General features: G+C 36.3%; 1 protein-coding gene across 5 annotated transcripts in view; it reads left to right on the forward strand.

Annotated features, from left to right (window-relative positions):
* The window catches only part of DENND4C (DENN domain containing 4C), a 126,917-nt gene that overhangs the window by 86,725 nt on the left and 21,206 nt on the right, over positions 1-18,986 (forward strand). For 3 of the 5 annotated variants that reach the window (XM_049116164.1, XM_049116163.1, XM_025433157.3), the window contains exons 18-26: positions 2,298-2,426; positions 2,614-2,758; positions 3,035-3,181; positions 8,162-8,284; positions 9,682-9,828; positions 12,706-13,871; positions 14,733-14,910; positions 15,586-15,695; positions 15,989-16,164. In XM_049116164.1, coding sequence (XP_048972121.1) covers positions 2,298-2,426; positions 2,614-2,758; positions 3,035-3,181; positions 8,162-8,284; positions 9,682-9,828; positions 12,706-13,871; positions 14,733-14,910; positions 15,586-15,695; positions 15,989-16,164 — 2,321 coding nt within the window. The remainder of the gene's footprint in view (positions 1-2,297; positions 2,427-2,613; positions 2,759-3,034; positions 3,182-8,161; positions 8,285-9,681; positions 9,829-12,705; positions 13,872-14,732; positions 14,911-15,585; positions 15,696-15,988; positions 16,165-18,986) is intronic. The other 2 variants (XM_049116165.1, XM_025433158.3) reach the window with 1 other exon arrangement.

An 18,986-nucleotide genomic window follows, 5' to 3' on the forward strand; every position in this document is an offset into this window, starting at 1 on the left:
GAATTTTTAAAGAAAATGGAATATTTGTGTCAAACTTGTTCCTACATTGTTTTATCAGTCTGTTCATATCATATTATGGTACATTGCTGAGTAACAAACCACCCCAAAATTTAGTGGCTTAAAATAACAACTTTATTGAATCTGACCCTTACTTTATTTGCCAGAACCCAGGAAGAATTCTAGGTGATTTTTCTTCTCCACATTGCATAACTGGAATCACTTGGTTATAATCTGTTGCTAGCTGATCTGGTCTGGTGGGCCCCAAATTGCTTAACTCAAAGCCAGCCAGGTACCTTGGCAAGGGTGATTGTAATGGGGGGCTCAGGTGGGTCCCTCTCCCTCCACGTAGGCTCAGGACCTCTCTCTGTGGTACTTGGGCTTTTCCCATGGTAGCTTAGAGCTTAAGGAGCATTTATTTCAAGCGAGAGGAAGTGGAAATTTAGTAGTTTCTGAAGGCTTAAGCCAGGAGACTAGTACAGTGTCTCATCAAATTCTATTGGTCGTACAGTCTCGGCGATCCTTCTCCCTTCTCCAGCAGTTCAAGGAGAGGGACACGGACCTCTCAGTGGAAGGATGAGCAAAGAGTGAGGGGGCCATCTTTTATCTACCACAGATATCCAAAAAATATGTTGCAGGCAACAAAATACTGCAATTGAAAAATTATATCTGGCATTATTACTATTTCTTTAGTTTGGTGTCTGGCCCTTATACAGGTAAAACTGGAAGGTTGGGGAATACTTTGTAGACGTCAGAATAAGTTCATAGCTTAGAATGGTTTTAGAAAATTCAGATGAATCCAAATTAGACATAGAAAGTGAGTTCCTCCTTTATGGCTCACAGGGTCTTAAAAGTTGATAGGATTTTAAGATTCTTCAATACAACTTGAACCTAACACTGATCCTCTGTAGAAAGTATAGCAAATGAGATCTTGCTCTGCTTGATTGGGTCTGTGATTAGGAAGTGTATGTTTTTTTTTTTGTTGTTGAGCTCACTTTCACCTCCATGTGGCTTTTCTGGAATTGTACAAACTGTTTCTTCCCTCTTTCAGTATGACAACTCTTCAGATACTTGAAGAACCCTCGTGGGCCACATTCTTGCCCTCCCTTTACACATCTTACCTAGTTCCTTCAGTTGTTCCTGATTCATGGAATTTCGTAACACTTCTTTAACTTGTTATTTATAGAGTTGCTCTCAGGTTCTGACTGCCTTCTGTCTCTAAATTATATTCTCCGTCTCTGGCTCCCAAGTATTCATCTTTATGACCATCGGCCTTTTCATGTCTTTTTTCATTTCTCCTGTTCTCTTGACTAAAATATCCCTTCTGAAATCTTTTTACTATGCCCTTTAGTTGAGAGACCAACTGGGCTTTATGGTACCTTTTTGTTAACCAACTCTGCTGTAAACAGAACACATTTTACAAGTCCCGACAAGAATGTCTTCTCTGTGTGTACTTCCTTCTTCTCAGACTAAGCTGAGAGACAGTCTGTGGCTGCACCGTTGCTGTTCCTGTCACCTGGCTCACCTCTTTGCCAGGAGCACTTGAGATACCGGTTCACTCTCCGTGGTTTCTGCTGTAATCTTCTAACCTCACTTGTCTTCTTGTGATCAGATCTAGCCCTCCTCAGTAAACACATTCCCAGGAAAGCCTTTGCTAAAAATGTTGTTGTGTTTTAAAGTTTCTTTAAAAAAAAAAAAAAAAAGATTATTTGAGAGAGTGAGCACAAGCAGAGGAAGAGGCAGAAGGAGAGGGAGAAGCAGGATCCCCCCGCTAGAGCAGGGAGCCCAACTTGGGGCTCGATCCCAGGACCCTGAGATCATGACCTGAGCCGAAGACAGATGTTTAACCAACTGTGAGCCACTCAGGCACCCCTAAAGTTTCTTCTTATACTTTTCTAAGGCATGAGTTTACAGAATCTTTTTTGTTAGGTAGGCATCCTGGAGATGTTGTTTAATTCCTTTAGCACAGAATATAGAGTTTGATTTGGGAGAGAGTTATTTTAATCATTTTAAATTTAAAAAATGAATTCCTTCTCAAATTATGGAGAATAATAGTCATTCTCTTTGTGTAAACTTAGTTGCGGAAATAAGTGGCACACATGCACATAGGTCTTATGTGAAATAGTTAATAATGCTGGTATTTTCATTAATGAGTAGGTTTTAAAAATTTACTGAGATTAAGAACAAAAGACAATTAGTGCTGGATGACTTTGAGAAGAACTGAGTAATCAAAAGATTTCTATAAGTCATAGGTAGACTAATATGCTAACTGCTAATGCTTTGATGTTATTTTTTGTTAGGTGTGCTATCGTGTAGTCATGCAGCTCTGTGGACTATGGGGTCATCCTGTTTTAGCAGTGAGAGTCTTATTTGAAATGAAAACTGCTAAGATAAAGCCAAATGCTATTACTTATGGTTATTATAATAAGGTAAGTGGGATTGACATTGGACAACATGCTGCTTATTAAGATTGATACATTTTGTACCTTTTATTAATCATGAAACTTCTTTTAAAATTTTGAGCTATAGTTATTTATGTATATATCATGTATGTAGTTCTTTAAAAGATCAAGTATTCCTAATGAGCATTATTTTTAACTGTAGTTTTACCTTTAGGTAGTTTTGGAGAGCCCGTGGCCTAGCAGTACCCGCAGTGGTATCTTCTTATGGACGAAGGTACGGAATGTGGTACGTGGCTTGGCACAATTTAGGCAGCCGCTTAAAAAGACCGTGCAAAAGTCACAGGTCTCCTCAATATCAGGTAATACATGTGGTTGGAAAGATACTCTCTTGCTGAAACATAAGCTTTATGTAGGCATAGGAGTATTTAATTGTATGAAGTAGAAAACATAAATGAAATTCTTGTTGATATTTTCATATACAAGTGAAAACAGAGATTACATTAGTACGAAATTATTTCCCCCCGTACAAATTTAGAAGGTGTTCTGCAACTGTAAATGAATTGTGGGGCCTTCATGTTTAGTTTCAGAGATTATCAGTGCATGAGTTATTGAACTGCTGTTGTCCTTATCTTTAGCTCCTCAGAGTGCCACAGGTGGAAGTGATGGGGACACGGTGAGCCACGGTAGCGTGGATAGTTCTAATGATGCTAACAATGGGGAGCACACAGTCTTCGTCAGAGATTTAATCAGACTTGATTCCACTGATAATCACTTTAGCACAGGTACTAAAATCTGGATTTTACTAACCCTTCACTTACTCTCTTGTTAAGTCTTTCCCTTTTTAAAAAGCTTTTACCCTCCTTTGAGTTTGTGCAATGAATGCTTTAAAAATACTATATATAAATACGAAATTACACCTCTGATTGCAGATCACTGCAAAATTAACTTTGGAGTGCTGTGCAGAAGGCTCTAGCATGGTGCTCCTTTGTTTTTATTCATCATTAATTTGTGAAAGTATACAGTATAACTGGGGGGATTAGAAACTGAGGAACTTGAATATTAGTAATACAACTTGCAGATCTTTTTTCCATTAAATGGAAAATATTAAGAATTTGAGGTTATGAATATTATAGAGGGAAAAAATAAGTCACACACCATGAGATAGAGTATTCTCTTTGCAGAGTAATTATTTTAAATGACACTTTTTAAGTCTGAGAAATTTCTGAAGCTACATTTACGTACAAAACTACGGGCATACATTCTGTCCTCTGAAATTAGAAAAAGGCGTAATTCAGGTAGCACATTGAACAAATATATGTGTGTTGCACATCCTTCTTCTTGTGTTGTTTTCTTTTTTGTTGTTGTTATTGTTAATATCTCAAGCTTTTCTTTAAAAAAAAATCCTAAGTCTTTAATTCCTGTGCTTCATCTGATGAACTTGTCTCAATGACTGAAGTTTCCTTTTTTCTGCTCTTTGTTGCTCTGCTTTTTGCTCTGTGCTGTTTCTTGGTGCTGCATTTGTCCTTGGCTGTCATGGTGTGGGGTGCAGACAGACTTGTATGACGTGAAGCTATGGATACACGTGTGCATTAATTCTACCCTTGAATGTTAACCACTTCAGGTAATTTCCCATTTATTAGGTTAAATTTTGCTGACATGGCAAGGGTGGGGGAGAGACCTTTTGTTGTGTTTATTGTTGTAGGTGGAAATCACTTTTAGTTTTCTTGGCTTTTTCTCCTTCAGATAAGTGTAATCATATATGTACCACTGAAAATATCCAGCTAACATTTTACGATCATTTTGCAAATCATATTTGTTATCTTATTTGAAAATACACTGTGCCTTGCTATAATTGTTCCTTTGGCGTTTGTTTGCAGCATCATTAAATCATTGAAAGTCAACATAGAACTATAGGTTACAATCCTATTTGTAACTTAACCTTCTTTCAACAGTAGGAATTATGTGACTTTAATTTTAAAGTCACCTTATTTTATTTCTTCCTGTATTTTTTCCTGAAACTTCTAAGAAGAAATGGGTTTCATTTATGGAAAAAAATATTGTGATATGAAACCATTTCACCAGAATAATTATAATTTAAAAAATAATAATAAATACTATCCTTACTCTTCTAAACATATCTCCTTTAATGAAAAAACAATCTCCTTTTATTCTGGGTGATTGGTATAAAGATTCCAATAGTTGGGGAAGAAACTTCAGATCCTTTTTCCATACATATCATTTCAGTTCCATTTCAAATGTCTGAGGCCTTGTTGCTGAATTTACAGTGATTATGGGTCCTTGTAGAGTTTCTGGTGACATCATTTGATACTTTTGGAGACTCCAACCTAGGTGCTTAAGTTCCTCTTTCATGAAAGATTCTCTTGTAGAATCTTGCACTTGGTACCTGATATGGAGTCACTTAGCTTGGCAGAGGGTGAGGGCGCATATCTTGGTTTAATCTGTCTGCTTAGACCCCAGTCTGGTGTCCATTTCATGGTGCCGTAACGCCTTATCAGACTTTCTGTGGGGCCAATAAAAAACTGAGAAGTTAATCATTCTAACCAGGGGTACGTAAAGAAGTTTTGTTCTTTTTTTTTTAAAAATATATTGCAGACCTACAGTTTGAGTGGCAGTGTAACAAGCAGTAGAAAGTAGAAGGCACTACAGTTTACTCTTGAACAACATGGGTTTGAACTGCACGGGTCCACTTCCATGCCAGTTTTTTTTTTTTTTTTTTTAATAAATACAGTACTGTAAATGTATTTTCTCTTAGGATTTTTTTTCTCCTTTTAAAAAAGTTTAAATTTCAGTATGGTTTACATGAGTTGTTACATTAGTTTCAGGTATACAACGTAGTGATTCAACTTCTCTTTACCTTACGCTGTGCTCACCACAAGTGTAACTACCATCTGTCATCATACAACTCTATTACAATACTTGGTTTTTTAATGACATTTTCTTTTCTCTGCTTCCTTTACTGTAAGAATATAGTATATAATATATATATATAACAGAAAATATGTGTTAATAGACTGTTATTGGTAAAACTGCCAGTCAACAGTAGGCTTTAGTAGTGAGTTTTGGGGAGTGAAAAGTTATGCCTGGATTTTCAATTGTGGGGGGTGGGAGGGCCAGTGTGTTCAAGGGACAACTGTGTGTGCTTGTTTCATGTTTCACTGACATCCCCTATAAGGATTCTCTAGGAACTTAGTTTCAGTTAGTCTTCAGTCTTCGTTTCAGTTTGAAATGATAGAACTTGTAGGTCAAATAGACCTATTTAAAATTTTATCCTGAAATTATTTCAAACTTATGAAAATGTTGCAAGTATAGTACAGAGAGCACTTGAATAACTTCTCCCTAGATTCACTCACTTTTAGTTCACATTTGCTTTATCTTTTTCTTTCTGTATACACATATACACATTCTTTTTCTGAATCATGTGACAGGTTGCATACATCTTGACCTTTTATCTTTTAATACTTTAGTGGTATTTTTCTCTGATAAACCATAGTACAGTTAACTAAATTCAGGAAAATATCTGTACACTACTTTAGTCTATAGTCTGCATTCCAGTTTTGTCAATTGCTGTAATGTCCTTTGTGGCACTCTGGCTCCCTCTCTGCAGTCTCCTTTAGCCTAGTTCCTTACTCTTTCTTTGTCTTTCATGACCTCGACCTTTTTGAAGAATTCAGTCTAGTTATTTTGTGGAATCCTCCTTAGTTTGAGTCTGTCTGATGTTTCTGTGTGATTAGATTGGGCTGTACATCCATGGCTCTACTACAAAAGTGACATTGTGTCTTTCTCAGATTGTCACATCCCAGAGGCATGCATTATCTGTCTGCCTCTCATTGTTGATACTAATTTTGATCACCTGGTCTTAGTATTTGTTTTCTCCTAGTTATTATCATCCCTGCAGGTGATAAGCTATCTGTGAGGAGATCTGAGACTATACAGTAATACCCTCTTTCTTATCATACTTTCTCTCTTAAATTTAGCATCCATTGATGATTCTGCCTTAATTGGTCCTTACTATAAAGTAGTGATTTGGGGGTACCTGGGTAGCTCAGTTGGTTAAGCATCTGATTTCTTCTGCTCACATTGTGATCTCAGGGTTGTGAGATCAAGTCCTGCATTGGGCTCTGCACTTAGCATGGAGTCTGAGATTCTCCCTCTCCTTCTGCCCCCACCCCCAATAAGTTTTTAAAAGTAGTGATTTTGCCAACTCTCTTCTCTGCCTACATTTATAAGATGTCATAAATGTACATTGAAATGTTGTACATCGTTGTACAATGAAATGTTCCTGGTTCATTCTTCTAGCTTTCCTGCCTGAGATCTGGAATCAGCCATTTCTTCAGGATCCCAGGTTCCTTTCAATGGGCAATAGATTTTATTTTATTTTATTTTATTTTATTTTATTTTATTTTATTTTATTTTATTTATTTTATTTTATTTTAGTTTTTTATTTTATTTTATTTTATTTTATTTTTATTTTTATTTATTTACTTATTTTTGGGGGGGAGGGCAATAGATTTTAGATGCCACGATCTAGTGTGCCTACTTACTGCTTCTAGACTTTTTCAGCAGAGCTGGAATATATATATATGAAAAAAATGTATATAGTTTTAGAAATACCTCCATTTTTTTTTTATTTTTAAAATTTATTTATTTGAGAGGAGAGGGGAAAGGCAGAGGAAGAGGGAGACAGAATCTCAGACTCCCCGCTGAGTGCGGAGCCCGACACAGGGCTCAGTCTCATGACCTGAGGTCATGACCTTAGTGAAACCCAAGAGTCAGACACTTAACCAACTGAGCCACCCGGGTGCCCCTTGGAATACTTCCAGTTTCAAATCAACCCCACAGATTTTTCTTTGCCTTCCCTCATTTCATTTTTAAAAAATCTCTCTTCTTCCACAGTGAGAATTTTGGCTCCCAATAACCATCATTATTTTTACTTGTTTGCTCAGTCTTGCAGTATACATAAAATAATTTCAGAATTGCTACATTTATTATTCTGGAAGAAACAAACTTTCTAAGGAGTTCAGGGTTTGTCTCTTACCCCCTTCTCCCCCAGGCTTAGGATATAGACTCAAAATAATGTGTTGAAAAGTTTCTTGTATTAGTCCTCTCCCCCACACCCCATTTCCCATCCTTTCAATATAGTTATTCATGTGAAATACAGTTGGTCTCATTTGTTCCTGCTTACATTCAATTTTAGTTACTACCCTCCTCCCAGTTTTGTTGATTTAATTTTTTTGAATATGTAGAAAATGATGCATTTCCAAAAATAAAGTAATACAATAAACCATATTTAGAGAAGTTTCCTCTCCCTTTATCTCTTCCATCCTAATTCCCCCCACACCTTGTAGTTAACCAGTTTTATTGCTTTCTGGTGTATTATTTCTCCATTTCTTTTTGCAAAAGTTAACATATATGTTTATTACCTCTTTTTTCTTACACAAAAGGTAGCATTCTAAAGACATACTCCAAAAGAAACTTTTCAGAACATCTTGTCCAAATCTATTAATTTATGGATGAGGAAACTAAGGTTCAGTGCTTCCAAATTTTTTAGTCTTTGATGTTGCTTTTGTTCCTTTTCTTTGCTTCTTATCATTTGTTTACAATGTTCTGTGTGCTTTGTGAGCTTTCTTGTCTTCCTTTTCTGTAAACTTAATTGTATGAATCAATGGAATTTTCTTTTGACATTTTATACCTTGACAATGAGTAAAAGCATTCGCCTATAAGCCTGCATTCTTTTTCAACAGGTGGTCAGTCTGACCAAGGCTATGGGTCTAAGGATGAACTTCTAAAGGATGATGCAGAAATTCATGTGCCTGAAGAACGAGCAGCAAGAGAAGTGATAACTAAAACAAAAGTGCAAACAGAAGGTTAAGTACTGGTATTTACTAGCTTTACTTAGAAAAATACCATATTCGGGCAGCCTGGGTGGTTCAGCGGTTTAGCGCCTGCCTTTGGCCTGGAGTGTGATCCTGGAGACCCAGGATCGAGTCCCATGTTGGGCTCCCTGCGTGGAGCCTGCTTCTCCCTCTGCCTGTGTGTCTGCCTCTCTCTTTCTGTGTCTCATGAATAAATAAATAAAATCTTAAGAAAAAAAAAAAAAAGAAAAAGAAAAATACCATATTCATTTTTTTAGGTTTGTTTATTTTTAATAATCTCTCCACCCAACATGGGGCTTGAACTCATGGCCCCGAGATAAAGAGTTGTGTGCTCTTCCAGCTGAGCCAGCTAGGAGCCCGTGTACTAATCTATAATTTTGATGATAATTTCTAGAAAGAAATAAAGTTTTGGGCTTATAAGATATTATGTTGTGTTATAAATGGAGAGAACGAGTAGTTTCTCAATTTTAGAATTTAAGAGATCTTTAGAGACTATAGGTCAGCCTTCAATTCTGTAGGAAACTACAATCCATTGAGGTATTCATTTGCCAAAGGTATATAAATAGCTATTTTGTGATAGAACCAGGACTAAACTTTGAGTCATCAAACCTGTGTTCTAATGTTTGTTTTATTTTAAAATACGGTTTCACTAAAAGTCCTTCAAATATCTAAGGTATTTTTCTTTTCTTTTTCTTTTTTTTTTTTTTTAAGATTTTATTTATTTATTCATAGACACAGAGAGAGAGGCAGAGATACAGGCAGAGGGAGAAGCAGGCTCCATGCAGGGACTCGATCCCGGGCCTCCAGGATCACACCTGAGGCTGCAGGTGGCGCCAAACCGCTGCGCCACTGGGGCTGCCTTCTAAGGTATTTTTCATTGGTAGGTTAGAAATAGTGTCTGTGGTTTCCTGTTTTTTGTCTTTTGTTTTTTTAAATGGTTCTCATTGAAGTAGATATGACTTACAGTAATCATTTTATGGAAATGTGGAGGAATTTTCTGGCTTTATGGTAATAAGATGTTCTTCCTACCCTCTTATACAGAAGTATACTTTTCTTTATGATGTCACTTAATTTAGGCTCTAGAGTTATGCAGAAGCAAGCCTCTCCCCTACTTTACAAAGTGATGGGAGTGTAAATGGAGGCCAAAATCTTTAATTTATTCACAGGAATGCTCAAGTTAGGATTATTGTTGCTAAAATAAAGCATTTATTTCATGGCAACATTGATGGCATAAAGTAAATCAGACCCAATAAACTTGTATAAAATAGTCACATATTCACTCCCACTTGGAGAAAAATATAGAAAAGCAAAATATACAAAAATCAATATATGGTTTCTGTTGAATTTTAGTGAAAGTAGGAATAACATCCAAATATTTTGTTCCCCAGAGGTGTGTGATATCTCTGCTATGGTGGCAAAACATTCACAACCCAGTGCAGAGCCACAGAGTCCTACCGAGCCTCCTGCGTGGGGCAGCAGCATTGTAAAAGTTCCATCTGGTATATTTGATCTCAGTGGCAGGAGGAGCAGCACTGGTGAGTCTTTATGTACTGATTGCTAAATATTTAAAATAGTTTTTAAGGACATTAAATTGATGACTTAATTGTAATGAACATGCTAAAGAGCCAGAAGTGTTTGAATCCTACCTGTGTATAGGATTCAAACTTAAAGTTGTTTAAAATGTTTAGTGTTTAAAAGGAGGGGTGTTTAGTATTTCATTGTTACTGGGAATACTTTCTTATTGTATGCCTCTTCTCAGCTTGGTACCTCTTTCTCATGGTAGATAGTGAGAGGGGGCCTCCTACTATACTCATTAAGAACAGAGAGGTAGTGATGTCATTGAATTCCAGGGGGGCTTTTGTGTGGCTATGGAAAGGCAGTGGGAGAAAAAGATTCCTGTCATTGTGTTGTATTACAGAAAATACCAGTGTGTCTTTAGTTTGGCCAGTTTTTATAGGCACCTTGAGCCACTTATTTATGATTCAGTATTTGTAATGAATAACTCTTCTGTGTGTGACTCCCTTGAATTTGAGTTTACTACTTTTAATTATGTTTTAGGCCTTCCAAGTGCCCTGAAGGCTTGCATCTAAGTGTATGATTTCAAAGAACAAAGAGATTGGCCTGTGTCTTTTTCCCTTTTTTAGTAGCAGCTATAATTCACTTCTCAAAAGTCAACTGTCTTAACGATATCTATTGTGTGACTTATAGAAATTAATTTGCGGGGCAACTGGGTGGCTCAGTGGTTGAGCATCTGCCTTTGGCTCAGGTGATGAAGCCTGGGGCCCTGGGATGGGGTCCTGCATCAGGAGCCTACTCCTTCCTCTACCTGTGTCTCTGCCTTTGTCTGTATCTCTCATGAATAAATAAATAAAATATTAAAAAAAAATCAATTTGTTTACCTTCTTAAATCCATGTAGGAATACTCTTTATTCCAAAAGTTTTTCCTTTTAAAGTTTACTGACAGCAAGTTTAGCTTGCTTGTTTTGGGGGGCAGGTAGTATTCAAGAGGTGAAGCTAAAGGTTTTTGAAAAAATAATATGTTCTGTGTTCTGTTTGCCCAATCTGTTGCTAGCAGGTTTAAAAATGAAAAAGGAGGAGGGCAGAATTTTATCAAAGGTTTATAATCTACTCATAAAATTGGCATAGAAGTGACGGGCATTAAGGAGGGCGAGATAACGAGATGAGCACTGGGTGTTATACTATATGGTGTCAAATTGAATTTAAATAAAATTTAAAAAATATTGACATGGATAAGATCTGGGGACTAGCATGTTTTCTTCCTTCTTTAACTCATCCTATTTCCATGTTATATCTTGATGTGGGAAGACTGATTCCAATAAAGGAAGAGGTAGTAGTGGAGCTTTGGCCAGTATATCAGAGGGTCAAATTTTTTTTTTTAATTGAAAAAAATGTGCCACTAAATTCCTGGAAATACCATGAGAACCAGTAAATTTGCTAAGATCTGTTTCTCAAATACTGGTAAAAATTTTCAAAGCAGGCACAAATTTCAGAGTTGTAAAATAGGCTAATTTAATTCTCCTAAAAGCTGTGAAATATCTCTAAGTGCTTATTGTTCTGTTTAATTGGTAGATAAAAAGAAGACTTTATTAAAAGATAACTTTTCTCTCAAATCTTCTCAGTCATTATACCTTTTAAAAAATAAATGAGAATCCTAAATATGTATGAATGAGTAGACTTAAGTTCTGATAATGATTCAAATAGGAAACAGCTTTTGGTCTTGGAGTGGAAAAAATTGCATGGGAGCAAGGAATAAAAGACAGCCCGGTGCTCAGTGATTTGGCGCTGCCTTCGGCCCAGGACCCGATCCTGGAGACCCGGGATCAAGTCCCACATCGGGCTCCCTGCATTGAGCCTGCTTCTCCCTCTGCCTGTGTCTCTGCCTCTGTGTGTGTGTGTGTGTGTCTTTCTCTGTGTCTCTCATAAATAAATAAAATCTTAAAAAAAAAAAAAAACTACTTGCTTGTTGTGATGAACACTGAGTGTTGTATGTAAGTGATGAATCACTAAATTCTACTCCTGAAACGAATACTACACTATATAATAACTAACTGGAATTTAAATAAAAACTAAACAAATAAAAACCCTTAAAAAAAAAAAGAAGACGACTACTTGCTTCCCCCAAAAGTGGGGGAAGTTCCTACAGCCACTGGAATAATTTTGTTCCACTTGATCAAACAAGACTAAACTCTGTGAGAGGTCTGGGATCATGTTTGTTTTATTTGCCATTATATTCCTAGCACCTTATATAGTAAATGCTAGTAGACATCTAAGTGTTTGTTGAAGGAATGAATATATCTGAAAAGTTTTTACCTATTCAGATTTCATCAGCCTTCTTGGAATTTACCAGGTCTAAGCACTCCCTTCTAGTTTCCTTTATTTTACTTGGAACAGTAAGGCTTTTATTTTAGAAAATATAGAATTCCTACATGGTTATAAATTTATTTTGTGTGGAGTAGATTTCTGCCAAATATATTGTTAAATTATATGAAATCTAAAAGGGAAGAGATTCTGTCTTTTTAGATCTGCTATTTAACACAAAATATATTTCTTAAATTGAATGTAGAACTTCTTAGCTGTAAGATGTATTTGATATTTGATAAATGTGATAGATTTTGGTGAAGAATACAGGCATAGAGCATATACTGCATGATTTTTTTAAATGTGTATGCACAGAAGGTGAAAGACAGGTTATTAATTACAATGTTATCTCTGGGAGGCAGGACTGAATGGAGGTTTTTTGGTTCTTTTTTCTGTATACTTTCTTTGTACCTTCTAAACTCTGAATCTTTTACGCTGAGTATGTATTACTTTTCAAAACTCAGAAAAACATTTTTCTAAAAGTTATTTCAGAAAGTAGAGTTTCATTTCTAATATTGTACTTTCCCTTTTAGGTAATACAGCAAATGTGCCATTTTCTACTCAGGATCCAGCTGAAGATGCAGTCTTTGGTGAAGTTACTAATCTCAAGAAGAATGGTGATAGAGGAGATAAAAGACAAAAGCATTTTCCAGAGCGGAGTTGTAGTTTCAGTTCTGAAAGTCGAGCAGGAATGTTGCTTAAGAAGAGCAGCTTGGATTTGAATTCAAGTGAAGTGGCTATTATGATGGGAGCAGATGCCAAGATTCTTACAGCAGCATTGACCTGTCCTAAGACTTCCCCACTCCAGGTTGCAAGCACCCATAGCTTTGACAGTGTTAGTTGTCATCTAGTTGACACTAGGACTCGTATGTCTGAAAGCACTTGGGATTCTGAGCACAGATCTTCGGTATTAGAGATGCTTGAGGAGAGTCAAGAGACCCTAGAACCTGTGGTTGATGACAGTGTAGCTAAAACTACTATGAAAAAGGATGCATGTGACAGTCTGCAAAATGATAGTAATAGTAATCAGCCCAGAGACTTGAAAGTAGGATCCAAAGATGTAATAAATAAGAGAAGTAGTTTATATGGTGTTGTTAAAGCTGTTGAGAGGGAGGATGTTGAAACTGGACTAGATCCTTTGTCTCTTTTGGCCACTGAATGTACGGGAGAAAAAACTCCAGACTCTGAAGATAAGGTGTCCTCTCCAGTAATTGCACGTAATCTGGCTGATGAAATTGAAAGCTATATGAACCTAAAGAGTCCCCTGGGTAGCAAGTCTTCCAGTATGGAATTACACGGAGAGGGAAGCAGAGAGTCTGGCACTACCATTGCATTTACTCACCCTTTAGAGAGAAGATCAAGCCTACCTTTAGAGCCTGGTCCAGCAGCAGAGGAATATCCTGAAAGTGAAAAGAGCTCCCCTGCAGAATCCAGATCTAAAGCTTTTACTGGGCGTTTCAAGCAGCAGACTCCTTCTCGCAGTCATAAAGAACGTTCAACTTCTTTATCAGCCCTGGTGCGCTCTTCACCACATGGCTCATTGGGTTCTGTGGTAAATTCTTTGTCAGGGCTAAAGCTAGATAATATACTCTCAGGACCCAAGATGGATGTCCTAAAATCTGGTATGAAACAAGCAGCAACAGTGGCCAGTAAGATGTGGGTAGCTGTAGCGTCTGCCTACAGCTACTCGGATGATGAGGTAAGAATGTTTTATGTGTGTGGTCTACCTGATAGGGGAGTGTTTCTAGTATTTTATATATATAAGTTATTATTTAGAGATTTCTGGTAACTTTGGTTTTTATATTTTAAAACTTTATGCATTTCCTATTTCTTTCTTGAAATGACTTGAACAGGATGGCTGCTCCATTTCTAACCATCACAGCCACATCCCAGCCAGCAGTAAGGATAAAAATAGAGTATGAAAAGTATGCTTTCTTTCTCTAGGGATAGTTCCTAGAGTTGCACCTAACATTTATCTGTGTATCTGTTTGGCCTAAACTTAGTTATATGGTTATATCTAGTTGCAAGGGTGTCTAGAATAGGTAGTTTTTATTCTGAACTATAGCTCCAGCTGAAATTCTCATAACCACCTTATTTTAAAGGACTCCTCTTATCCTTATTTTTAAGATGATATAATTAAAAGTTAGAGTAAAATAATTTCTATAAGGTCACATACCTAATACGTGATGGGGCCAAGACTGCAGTGTGGCCATCGGACTTTGAAGCCCTTACTGTACTGGTGCTGGGTGCCTGATCCCGTTGGAGGCAGTGAGTTTCCTAGAGTTCCTTCGTTTTTTAGGATATTGATTATTGAGAGACACCCCAACATATATCAAGAGCGAAACAAAATCTAAAAGTATTATAGGTCTTTGCTTCAATATCTTAGAGTATGGAAAGGAAATTCCAAATAATATCAAGAAGAGTTCATGGTTTTGAAAAATATGGGGATGATAATTTATTTAAGGTTTATAGAGAAGTTTAATTTTGAAAAGGGTAGAGTGAATATATTCTTATTGTAGATATTATTTATGTATGAGGGTTTTATTCTTTTCAATTAAAGGAGGAAACTAACAGAGATTACAGCTTCCCAGCTGGCCTTGAAGACCATATTTTGGGGGAGAATGTGTCACCGAACATGAATATCTCAGGGTTGGTTCCCAATGAACTTACCCTGAGCAACACAAGCCTTGGCAGTAGCAGCAGCAGTGGAGATGTAGGAAAACTGCAGTACTCAACAGGTATGGAAGGGATTGTCCTCTTCTGTAATTTATATGCCCATACCTCTCCCTCTCCCTCCCACATACACAATAAGCCCCTTTGTTGAGATGAGCTGATAGATTTTTAATATAGCCACACCATACTATCACTTATTTTATATGATCTCTAAGTATTACCATCACCTTAGTTGTATTTGTGGATTCTATCATTAGTTCCCAAACTTCAGTGTGTGTCAGAATCACATGGAGAATTTATTTAAAAATATATACAACATCCAAGCCTGAGGCTAAAACTTTTGAAACTGCATCTGAATGGGGCCTTAGGAATGTATATTTTTAACTGGCACTGTGGATAAATCAAATGTATACCAGAGTTTGGGAATCCTTGGGCTGTGTCACTGATATTTTTAGTGCTGTTATTTTCTAAAATTTTAGTTCTATTAATTTTTTTCCAACATTCAGTTACAAAAAATTTCTGATGTCCTGAATAATTGAAAGGATCATATAATGAACAATCATATATTCTCCAGTTAGATTTAAATACTGTTAACTTTAGATATATACATACATTTTTATACTGAACCATTTGAAAGTAAATCGCAGACTTCCTAATACTCCCCCTAAATACTTTAGTATGCATTTCCAAAGAATAAAGACATTTTCATATAACGTATTATGATATTTACTTCTCTTTAGGTGAACCTCCATTTCCAAAAAGTGTAAAGGTGCAGGACTTTGAAAAATCAGACCATGGTTCTTCTCAAAACACCAGCATGTCTAGCATCTATCAGAATTGTGCAATGGAGGTAAGGGTTCTGTAGTCTGCACATGATAAAGTGGCTGTGAACATGTTTATTTCAGAATGGCACTTAATAGAATTCTGTGACACCCTTGTAGACAGAAGAGTAAATCATTTTGTTGAATTTGCTTCATGTCTTACATAAGCAGGACAATAAACTGGTAGTTTTATCTATAAAGTGACTGAACTGTTAATTCCAAATTTGATCAACAAATAAAAATTCTGTCTCTTAAGAGGATGGCCTGTTAACGTTTCTTTTCACTATGGCAGTTCTCAGTGTCTACACTCTTCTACTCTTAGGTTTTGATGTCAAGTTGTTCACAGTGCAGAGCTTGTGGAGCTTTAGTTTACGATGAAGAAATTATGGCTGGATGGACGGCAGATGATTCAAATTTGAATACAACCTGTCCATTCTGTAAAAGCAACTTCTTGCCTCTTCTCAATATAGAATTTAAAGACTTGAGAGGCTCTGCAAGGTTAGTATTGTACACGCCCCCTTACAAGGTGAGTGCCCTTCCAGAAGGCATGACTCCTGGGGAGAGTGGAACAGTCACGCACACGCCAGCTGCCCCCTTCCTTTCTCTCCTTCACTTTCAGTATTGGAGTAGAAAATACTGCCGATATAGAAGACTGCTTTTCCATTTTATTTAACACACAATTATCTGTATAGTTAATCCTTGGAGCTAAACCTTATAGATAATTCAGAACTTTAGTGTTTGTCATTATTTTAAACTTTCTCAGTAACTATCTTCTAGAAGAAAAAATAAAGCTGAGAGGGATATGGCTTTTTGAACTCTTATAACTTGTTGCCCCTTTTATGGTAGTGCTCTATATGGTGAAATGACCAAATTCTAGGCAATAGAAGAGAGACTAGATGATCTCTTATTAGTCATTAAGTCATCAAGGGCTTGGTACCTGTTTACCTCAGTAATTATACTTAATATTCTATTTGTTTTATGGAGCAAATTTCATATTATTATCTACCTTTAGCTGCTTTTAAAAAATCTCCCAATTGTATGGCTGTTTCTTCTTACCTTAGTTTCTCCTTTTAGCTTCAGGTGTGGAGCTGAGTGAAGTCATATTCTAATTCCTGATGCACTATCATCATTGCTTGGTGCAAGGGTCTTCTTTTATTAGTTCTACCCCCAACCCTCACTCATTTCCACTCTCATTCCTTTATCTAACAAAAACATTGACTCTACCGTGTGTGATATCTCTGACTGTATACCCTCATAAAATACACTGTTTGCACAATTATGCATTTTTAACTTACATAAGTAGAATACTGATAATTTCTATTACTCGGTTTAAAATCTGAGTTGCTATGCCTGCATCCAGTTTATTATTCCTTTTCTCCTATAGGAAGTTAATACGTCATTTTACTCATCCATCATACGCTTCAGTTGCTTCCCGTTCTCTGTTACTATAAATATCACTGCCATGATGCAGTGCAATATAAAATATATCTCCTTCTAAACTTATGAAATTGTTTCTCTCAGAATAATAGTCTTAGGAATGAGGTTTTTGAGCCATTTTCATACATGATTTCAATAAACAATGGAAGATTGCTTCCAGATAGCAATATTCCCACTATCAGTGCCCAAGAATTCTCATTTCTGTATATCTGTACCAGCATTTGGTTTTATCATTTTTCTGTTCTCTGTATTCTAATGAATATAAAGTGGTATCGTGATTTTGTTTGAATTTCTCTGAATATTAGTGAGGTAAACTCACTAATATTAGTTATTCCAGCATTTTCTATGAATTGCCTGTTTATATTTTTACCTTGTCCATTTTTATATTAACTTTCTTTTTCTTGTTGTCTGTCTTGAATATTCCTGATATTAATTCCTTGAAGTCATTCATTTTGACATCATTTTCCATTAATTTTCCACTTAAGGATTTGTGCTTTGGTCTTGTTTTAAAAGTTCTTTCCCATCTGTAGGACGTGAAGATTTTGTCCTGACGTTTCTTTTGTTAGCTTTGTATTTTACTTCTGATGCTTAGATTTGTAATCCAGCTAGAGTACACCTTTGTGTTTGTGTATGATGGGAGGTAACAGCTTTATTTATTTATTTTGCTCAGAGCACCTTTAGTCTCCTCTCTCTCCCTCCACTCCCAAATCCACTTGGAGTCTTCATTGAGATTGCAGCATTAGGTGTATAGATTAATCTGAGGAAGATGGACTTTTTTCAGTTTTATTTTCTTATCTCTGAGCATATATATCTCTGAATATATATCTCTATTTTTTTAGGTTGTCCTTTAGGTCCTAATAGGGCTTTAAATTATCTACCATAGTCTTATACTGTTTTGTTCAGTTAATTGTTTCATAAGCTATTGTGTTAAGTACCTTGTATTTTCTAAGTGGGTTATAAAGGAGCATTGTTGGTTTTCCTCCCCACTGTGTCATTACGGAAAATTTCAAACTTGCAGCTAAATTTAAATATTTTTCTTACGGTGACACCCAAATAATTCATCTCTCCAGTTACTATTTTATTTTACTTGCTTTATCAACTGTCTATCCCTCTATCTACGTCTATCTTATATTTATTATTTTTTTAAGATTTTATTTATTTATTTATGAGAGACACACACACAGAGAGAGGCAGAGATGTAGGCAGAGAGAGAAGCAGGCTCCATGCAGGGAGCCTGATGCGGGACTTGCTCCCAGGACTCCAGGACCACGCCCTAGGTGGAAGACAGGCACTAACCACTGAGCCATCCAGGGATCCCCGTCTTATATTTATTTAAAAGAAGATGTAGACATTAACGTAGTTCTCCCCCAAAGACTTCATACATATTAAATAAAGTTCAATATTTGTTTACAGTTTCTTTTGTGATAAAGACGTATACAAGAAAATCTATAGATTTAAAATGTACCATTTGAAAATTGAATGCACACATTTATGCAAATCAAACTCTTATCAAGATACAGAACATTACTGTTACCTCAGAGAGTTCTCTTAATGTCCCTTGCAAGGCCCAACCCTCACTCTCTCCCCATCCAGATAGAGAAGGACAGAAATAAGATGAAAACAAAATAATGAATAAAGGGGAGAGAAAATGACTAGAGACAAATGGATATATATGTAGGGGAGGATGGTATGCATAGTTATAAGTTAACACATGATAAAATGCCATTGCTGCTCTATTTTTTTTAACTTAGAAAATTGATGAAATATTTTGCTTTCCATCTTCCTTCACAGCTTTCTTAAAGGATCTTATATTGAACTATAATGACTTTGAGACCTTTTTCATTTGAAAAGTTTACGACAAGAGAGAAAGAGAATGCTAGCAG

The sequence above is a fragment of the Canis lupus genome, chromosome 11 (genome assembly GCF_003254725.2).
Source record: "Canis lupus dingo isolate Sandy chromosome 11, ASM325472v2, whole genome shotgun sequence".
NCBI classification, from domain to species: domain Eukaryota; kingdom Metazoa; phylum Chordata; class Mammalia; order Carnivora; family Canidae; genus Canis; species Canis lupus.